This window comes from Carassius auratus, chromosome 44 (assembly GCF_003368295.1).
Source record: "Carassius auratus strain Wakin chromosome 44, ASM336829v1, whole genome shotgun sequence".
NCBI classification, from domain to species: Eukaryota; Metazoa; Chordata; class Actinopteri; order Cypriniformes; family Cyprinidae; genus Carassius; species Carassius auratus.
The window spans coordinates 11835297-11844717 of NC_039286.1; the positions used below are offsets into that span (position 1 = coordinate 11835297).

The 9421-nt window shown below is 35.8% G+C and overlaps 1 protein-coding gene across 1 annotated transcript; it reads left to right on the plus strand.

Annotated features, from left to right (window-relative positions):
- The first annotated feature begins 711 nt into the window (after window positions 1-711).
- LOC113062521 (uncharacterized) lies at window positions 712-9026 on the plus strand. Its single transcript, XM_026232430.1, has 6 exons — window positions 712-728; window positions 1076-1134; window positions 7571-7876; window positions 8016-8264; window positions 8376-8390; window positions 8476-9026. Coding segments are annotated over exons 1-6 (765 nt in total). The 5' UTR covers window positions 712-726; the 3' UTR covers window positions 8610-9026.
- Window positions 9027-9421: the final 395 nt, after the last annotated feature.

A 9421-nucleotide genomic window follows, 5' to 3' on the forward strand; every position in this document is an offset into this window, starting at 1 on the left:
AACAATTACATGTTTTAAACTCTAAAGAAGAATTCAGAAGTGACGTTTCTTCAGTGTTGTGACCGGATAAGTCACGCGAAATATTCAGCTTATCTGAGATCAGATTTTACTGTCTGCTTCATCATGAACATGAAGAAACAGGAAACTGACCTTCCTTTATAATTCTTAAATTCATATTCAAATTATTCAACAAATAAATCACAAAATCATGTCGAATCAGAATCATTTTCTGACGGCTCAATGTGTTTTAACAGAGCAGTCACTAATGATCATCACACTATTCGTTAGTAGGAGGCTCTAAATATCCCATGTTCACCAAAGTTACTTTCAGTTTTGTTTTAATCTTGCAAAACCTGCTGGTTTGCAAAACAAAAGACTCAGGTAAAATCTTCTCTGTCTATTTTTTTAATTAGTGGTTCAAGGATCACAAATCTCACGGTTCGGATCACATTATGTTTTCTTTTATCACAGCTGTTTTGTAGTTTGATGATCTCTAATGACAGCAGCAGTATTTATAGGACGCTGTCTCTTTAAGACCTGATGCAGAGATCTGATAGATGCACAACACATTTCTTTCTCAGCTGTTTTCATTCACTTGACACAACTGTCTGTGTTTACCTGAATGACTGTCCAGAAGGGTATTTTGTCATAGTTTAATGTGTGTTTTCAGAGGATTCAGAAGAGGATTCAGTTTGGTGTTCAAAAGACTGATGCAGAAGTTTCACCATGTAAGTTTACATGCTATTTAATATAAAGCATGTGTGTTTTGTGTTATTATAACCTATCGATGTGTTTCTGCTTCTGTAAAATTTAACCTGCAGATGAAGAGATGTGTTGACATGTTTATGCTGAATGTCTGATGAAAAATACTTTTATAAAGTTTTGTGTCCATTGGACATTTGTGTTTGACGGATCCGTCTTCTTGAGGATTACACTGGCATCATTAATAAAACTAAGATTCAGATTTGTTTCTTATTCTTATTCTTATTATCATGTTCTATTCAGAAGCAGACCAAAGTATTTTATCTTTTGTGACGTATGTCTCTGTCTCATAACAGCCTTCTATTTTCATCAGGTCCAAATGCTTGAATCTTCTTCTGCTGCTGCTGATGTTTTGTCTTGTCTATCAAAGCGGTCAGTGTCATTTGTTTTTTAAAGAAATGAAACTTATTTAATTGTTAGATAGAGCTAATAAATCTAGTCAGTTATCACACCACTCATCCAAGTATTCATCCAACATAGAAAAATGAAAAATGGAATAAATCCTAAATGGTTAACTCATAACAATATCCAGCAAGATATTTAACACAATTTTAAGTAATATGGTTATATTTTTTACATTATTATTATTATTTTTTTTACATTTATTTATTTCTTTTTCCACAATTTCACACATTGCATTTGTACAATCAGGAAAAACAATAGTGTTCTATTGTGAAAAAAAAGGACTCCCAAGAAGCAATAGCTTATAAACAGGGGTCCATTCCACCACCAGCACCACCTCACCCCACACCTGACAAGGATTATGTGAGAGTATTATTATTTAGAGTACAGTTACCTTAAACAGACAACATTGACAGTCCTGATACCTTTGTACCTCAATTTGAAATTATCCTTGTACCAAGAGAAAGGGGTTTAATTCTCAGCCGCAAATCCCTCAGGTTTATATCTCTCCAGTAGTTGTTGCTTTAATTTCTTTTTTAATATAGATAATGAAGCAGATTGTTTTAAATTAGTATCCAGCTCATTCCATAATTGTGGACCACTGTAACATACACTAAATCTAGCAGTTGTTAAATACCTACATTTACCTTGTAGGAGCAGTTTACGACTAGTGTAGTGTATAGTATACTTATAGTAGCATAAGCAGTGGTGTCAAAAGTATTGGCATTCATTACTCAAGTAGAAGTATAGATACTAGGGTTTAAAAAGACTTTTGTAGAAGTTGAAGTATCAACTCAAGCTTTTTACTCAAGTAAAAGTGTAAAAGTACTGGTTTAAAAAACTACTTAAAGTATAAAAGTAAAAGTAATGTAAGGAAAAAAAATGCCATTAAGAACAAAAGCTTGGGCCGTGCCACAAGGGCCTATTGTGCACTACCCCACCTCCTCAAAAAAACATTTTCTAAAGGCCATAATGACTATAATGTTATATTAAAATGTTCATGTTGAAAAATTTGGGAGGCACTAGGCTTCCTGTTTCAGCCACATATATGCCCATTGAAAATGAACTCATTTTAGTACAATGCAAATACATTAAAGAGCTAGAGATATGATGACTAGTTGCCAATAAGTATTGTTGTGGTGCAAAAAGTCAAACTTCAGAGGCATGTCATCAATAACCTTGAATGGAATGTAAATGTACATCCAAGCTTAGCTGCAGGACTCTGTGAGGGCAATGGACAAGAACATTGGTGCAGGCTAAAAACAATTACTCTTGTGTGGTTGACTATTTACAATAAACATTATAGTGCTGTCAAAATGAATGATTAATCTAAGTGATTATTCAAAAACTAAAAATGAAAAATAACTCATAATCCTGATACCTTCTTGATTGATAGCTTCTTGTATTCGGTACATACGTCTGCTATGTCCAGTGTTCGGAGGGTAACGAGTTACAAAGTTGATATAGAGCTTCACAGTCCCACCCACAGCCCGAGAGAGCTCTGGTGCCGGAAGTAAATTTCCCATTCATTTCTCCCATTCACTTTCGGAAAAATCCGTATCTAAAGAGTTTTAGAGCATGTGTGAGGATAACCAGCTACGGCTGAACTCATAAGCATATAACATATCATTTCAAGTGAAAAAATTAAGACAAAATCCAAAAAAAGTCAAAAGGTACAAGACTGTGTACATATTTGCATTTCGAGCGCAGGAACTACTCATCCCATAAACCACCGCGCCCCATTGAATTCGACTGAAGCCACAACTGCGAACGAGGCAACGAGCCTTTTGAGCGACATCCAAATCTGATGACGGCCGCTCGCGCGAACTTTTTCCTCCAGTGAATTTTATTTTATATAGTGAATGTGCAGTAATAGCAGTTCTTTCAGTATTAATCGTGTAAATAAATAGTGTTTTATATATGTATTGTGTATTGATTTTTATTTTATCATCGTGTATTTTATATTGTGTGCGTGTGTGAAAGTGGTTAAAGATAACGTCAGCAATGGTGCAGTGCTTTGTATCTGACTGCAATCACTGCTCAGTTGTCAACACATGTCGTTGCCATTACACAAATGTTCAGTAAATGCACAAAAAGGTATGTCTAGGCTAAATATTGTTTTGACAGTGGCATTATAAAATGCTTGATATGACTCATTTCATATGGAGGCTACAGTAGCCTAGCTAAAGTAGACGATAATGCTAACTAAAGTTACCAACCTCCCTGCAAAACTCTCAATGGCAGCCAAGGAGATCATGATTGCACTGATAAGTCTACCGTGCAAAAACGCAATACAGGTTTTTATTTTATTTTATTTTTTTATTAATGATCTTCAGTCTTCACGGACCTTCGAGGGGTTTAACCAGACGGTTATACGAGCTCCACCAATCAGATGCATCACTGTGGGATTGTTCGGGATTGTGGGTAATGAAGTACTTAGCCAAGACATAGCGAATAAAAGGCATTTAGATCAAAACAAGGTTAGTGCCCCCATGATCTTTTTACGTTTATATGAGCATATACTGTTGCTTAGTACAGCCGTAGCTGGTTTTAAGTCTACCATGTATGGTTACGTTTTAATGGCTTATACCCCAAATGTCAATGCAGAAATTGCATAGAATTTTTAGTTCCGGCACCAGCTGTGGGTGGGACTGTGATGCTCTATAGCCTAGATATCACAACATTGTCATTTGCGTCATTAATCGCAAACGATAATTTATTAAAACGTCTCACTACCCAACTACCTACAGTAGCTTAATTTGTGGAGGACGAAGAGAAAGCACCCATTTGGCAAATGAGCCAGTAGTGAGAAATAAATAATAACTTTTAAGTAGGGTCCAGTGCCTTTTCGATACTTTTAAAATGGTACTGGCGCCTCAACGTGCCTGAACCGATACTTAAAAAAAAAAAAAAAAAGAACTATAAAAAAAACTATGGATAACATTAAAGAACATTACAAATATTTAAAATAAATCCATAGCTTTCACCTTGGATGCTCTCATTTCCCAAGTTGTGCTTCCCTTAATCTAAGGCTAATAAATGTATTTCACAATCTGGGTCATTATTTAATACAAAACCACACATAATGTTTCTACTGTATCTCTGTCACTCACTCTGATATTTAGTTAAGATGAGTGCTGTCTGTCACTGTCTTAAATCAGTTCTGTGAATTACTGTATGCTCATTCTTTATAAAGTAGCAACAATCTCGTTTTTAAAATACAGTACTGTGCAAAAGTCTTATGGAAAAGAAAGAATAGTGTTTTCACCCCAAAAAAGGGTTTTAAGCCAGTTATTTATATCTTTTGCTGCAATGTGTCAGTAGGACAGTAGTTTGCCATTAATTTTAATAATAATCTAGTGCGATTTTGAATGCACAAGCAGTTTGACGATGGCAAAATGAATGTTTGGAAATGGAAACTGATATTTTATACTGACAGTGACACTCTACATCAAAATATATAAATAACTGGCCGAACACCATTCTTTTAAGTGAAAATACTGCCTAAGACTTTTGCACAGTAGTGTATGTACGTATGATTAAATGAAGTATATTTAAATAAGTGTAAGGAAACAGCTGTTTCGTGATTAGCGGTGACAAGCGAAAACTTTACACTAGATGAGAAACCGACTGATCGTGACCTTTTGTAAACTGTATTTATGACAAAGAACTTCACAGATACAGATATTCTAACAATCTATCGGTAAACACACACCTTGTGTCCTCTGTCTCTGTTTGAGCTCGCGCTGCTCCACCGTGGTCGGCGGATTGAAGAGCGCGCTGAAAGACGGGAGGAGACCGGACTGACGCCGGTTTCATTTGAAATTTAAGCGGACTGACTCTGAGGCGATCGGATACTACTGGTTCCAACCTACTTTTAAGAAATATATTTTTTGATAAACGAACCCAAAACTGTCTATGCAGTGTGATGTGACTTGTGTCATGTGCAGGTGTGATGGATCGCGTATGGACCAATAGGGTGTCGGAATGGTATATGTGTATACTTCTCATCCAACCACAATCAAATTCACTCCATCCTGATGGTGCGATTTATCTGGATAGGGTTTTTTTTCTTTCTCTCTGAACGACAACAATCCGGTATGAAATAGCAGTAACGAAGCTATTTTTTTAAATGTAAGGAGTAGAAAGTACAGATACTTGCGTGAAAATGTAAGGAGTAGAAGTAAAAAGTCGGCTGAAAAATAATTACTCAAGTAAAGTATAGATACCCCAAATTTCTACTTAAGTACAGTAACGAAGTATTTGTACTTCGTTACTTGACACCTCTGAGCATAAGTATGGTAAGTGTTATTCCAATTAATATTACAATAAATCAAATGAGGCTCAAACAGAGTCCTATACAGTGAGAAGAGCACGTCTAATGGCAGCACATGTCTCACTTTAAAGAACAAACCCACAATTTTAGATAGTTTCTTAACCAGCTCATCAATATGTTCCTTCAGGTTCCTTAAAGTTTATGAATTGATCTATATGTATTCCAAGCAGGGGGCAAGGAAGTCAACCGGAAGTTGAAGTAGGGTGGGAGCTGCCATCTTGTAGCAGAACTTCTCTTGCGTTAGCATTCCCATTGACTCCCATTCATTTTGGCGTCACTTTGACAGCGAATAACTTTACATCTGAGGAGTTTAAAGACTTCGTTTGTCCATTATTTATATCTAAAGATACACAACAACGTGTAAAGACTTCTATGTTACATTATGGCCCGTAGAAACAGTTTTTGTAAAAAATAGGCTAACGATTGTGTCATAACCACTTGCTCTCTGTCGCATTACTGTACAGACAGGAGGAGAAGCTCGCAGGCAATTAACTTAATATGGCGTACTGGAGTTACATTTTAAAATACTATACAAAATAATTAATCAGAATACTTACTCCTGCTCACTCACGCCAAAGAACTCCCCGCTCAAGCTCGCCGTCTCTGCAAGATTAACGATGGCAGTTTGCACGCACAGCTACTAGAAGATTTACATCTGTCAGACAGGTTGCTGATGTCATCAAGCTTCGTTTGAGTCTGCGCGTCAGAAACGGAAGTGATAAAAAACGCTAAAAATGGGCTTCACTTGTCTCAATTGAGTTCCAATGGGGTCGCTGTGTCCATTTCTTTTACTGTCTATGATTCCAAGAAATGTTATTGCGTCCACTCTTTGAATAGCTCTACCATCTATGTTTAAATTAATGTCACAATCACTGAATTTATGACTACTTGATCGAAATACAATATAAAAGGTTTTACTAATGTTTAACGATAGTTTATTACATTTAAACCATGAATCTATTTCTGTTAGTCTATCATTTAAGAGTTTTTCAAGATGATTCAAATATTTGTGGGATACAAACAGATTTGTGTCATCAGCAAAGAGTAATTTATGAACATCACAGGAACAATGTACAAAATCGTAAATATATACAATGAACAAAAGTGGCCCCAAAATAGATCCCTGGGGAACCCCATATCCTATATTTTCCAATCCAGAATCAATACCATTTAAGGTCACATATTGCCTTCTTCCATAAACATAACCACTGAATCACTGAAGAGCCACACCCCTGACCCCGTAATGCGACAGTTTTACAAGTTACTTTTATAGGTTACTTTTAGCATAGCTAAAATCCACACTGAAGATACTGTCATCATTTGCTCATCCTCAAACTTGTATAAGATTCTTTCTTCTTTTGAACACAAAAAGTAGATATTGATGTCTCTGTGTGGTTAATATCTACTTTGTGTTTATCAGAAGATATAAACTCATAAAGGTTTTAAATGACTTGAGGGTGATGCAATGATCCCTTTAAAGTATGCATTTTAAGATAACTATCTGTATGAGCATGTAGAGCCAGTCTGTTAGTCAATATTAGGCAAGGACACTTGATGGTTACCGAAGGTGTTCCTCATGTGTACAGAGCATTCATTTGAATGTTGTACAACTAGTTAATCATTCATAAAGTCTATAACACAACCTAAAATCTGCCCATTTGAGATTATAGTCATGGAGCTGATACTAGGATTGATTTCACAGCATATTACACCATCACACTTCATAAGATGAACCGATCTGAACTCTGCAGAACGTGAGAATTATCAGCTGTAATTCAAACACAATCTCATGCTTTATTTAAATGTATTTTTCATGAGCACTAGATCACCAACAACCTTAAACTTTAACATTAGCATTACAATTTCTGATGCTAAATATTGGAGAAACTCCACAATCAGTTCACAGCTGTTGAATCCACTCGAATGTGTGGTGAAACATCTTGAGCAAAAGAAAAGCTGAGTAAAATAACTACTAGTATATGGTAACATCGATTAAAGAGAATAAACAGAAACACTGCATGTTTTTTCACATGTATTGATTCTTTGAATTGAATGGCTCTGTTTTTGCAGAAATCCTGCCAGCAGGAAACCCCTTTATATCTGTGTCGGGAGTAAAGAGAGGAAACATCAGACTCCGATGTGAACATGAGGACGATAATATTGTTCACATTGAGTTATTCACTCGATCAAGAGTCATAAATGTGTGTGAGACTGAAGAATGTAGAGGACGAGTGTTTAAAGAAGGAAACTGTGACGTCGTCATCAAGAATCTGATCTTCAGTGACGCTGGGAAATACTTCTTGGATATCTATTACAATAATGATCAGACAGAGCTGAAGCCAAAAAAGGAGTGGACGTACCATCTTCATATTCATGGTGAAGACTAAACTGATCAAACATCAGCATCTGCTTCTTTAAATGATTACATCTGGTCACCAATCATAAATCTGTGTTTATGGTCTTGATTGATTGACAGCATTATAATAATGATTAATATCTTTCTGTTTCTCCTCAGATGAGATTTCTGTGAAAACAGGCGAGGAGCTAAAGATGTCTGTTCTGGTGTCTGATGCTGATAAAGTGAAGACAAACTCTAGTGGAGAGTGGAAGGAGGTTTGGACGAGAGATCACGGGGTTCAGAGCGACCGAATGAATGATGATAATGATGGAAACCTGATCATTAAATCATTTCTGGACAGTGATGCAGGAACATACAGAGTTCTGGACACTGAAGGAGAAACCTTGATCACAGTCACAATCACAGGTGAGCAGGTGTTTAGAAATATTTCTAACATCATGAGTTTGGGATTTGATTTGTTAAACTGACTAATGTTATCAAATCTTGTTCATATTTCGTCATATCTATCTGGTTCAGCGGGAGAAAACACAGGTAAGACAGAAGAACAGTAAAGTAAGAAGCTCTAAAAAACATGAAAAATCATTTTAAAAATATGAAATTTGTGCTTTCTTTCTAGATCCCCACCATTCTGCTCCAAAGCTTTGGAGCTGGGTAGAAACATTTCTCTTTGGTTTTGTGACTTCTGTATTTTTCGCATATATAGTGATTATAGCAGTTCAGTTTTTGCTTATATTTGCTGGGAGGATCTGATGTAAAGTACACTTGCTGTTTTATTGCATTTATTAATAATATATTTGCTATAAGTTGGATTGCAACATATAATAATTGCTGTATTCATTGTTTGTTTGATTACGTCTTAAATTGATTTTTACGTACATTTCTGTCATAATGACATAAACTGACAGGCACCACTGATAAGCTACTACTAAATAATATAGAAACATGAATTTTCTGTAAAGTTGCTTTGCAACGATTTATAAAGTAAAAGCGCTATACAAATAAACTAGACTTCATAAACGACTGAAATGAGATGATTATGTCAGAAGCTGATTCTCCGGCGCTGCTAGATGCTTTGCTGTTTGATACCGCTGACAAACAAAGCTTGTAAACTATTTGCTTTGGTTTATTCTAGTATTTTGTATGAGAAGTAGTCAATAAAACGATATACAATTAAAACCAAGAAGCTTGTCTGCCAAAAGTCTCTGATTTCTAAACTTGAGCCAAACAGATGAAGACTTCTGTGACCTAAGAAAACTCAGATGCTTGTGATATTATGATAAGATTTGAAGAGTTCACTTGTAACATTCTCCTTAAAATGTGTAGAGGAAGGACTTTTTCAAAGAAAAATATGAGAGCTTCAGAAGAGAAAGTTTGAACTGTCAGAGGAGAGAGAAACTCAGTGAGGTTTAGAAATATTATCTTTAAACAGCAAATTAACTGTGTGACTAACCTTTCAAATTCTGTACAGAATCAAAGGAACAACTGGACAAAACACATAATGACAAATGTAATGGTACAGTACAACAGAGTAAAACAGGAGGCATTGAGAGCTGTACAAAAAC

Excerpts from the sequence above, each read along its gene's own strand:
- LOC113062521 (XM_026232430.1), top strand. Across the intron at positions 1,135-7,570 it reads TTGTCTTGTCTATCAAAGCG|AAATCCTGCCAGCAGGAAAC; the intron begins GTCAGTGTCATT and ends CTGTTTTTGCAG. Across the intron at positions 7,877-8,015 it reads GTACCATCTTCATATTCATG|ATGAGATTTCTGTGAAAACA; the intron begins GTGAAGACTAAA and ends GTTTCTCCTCAG.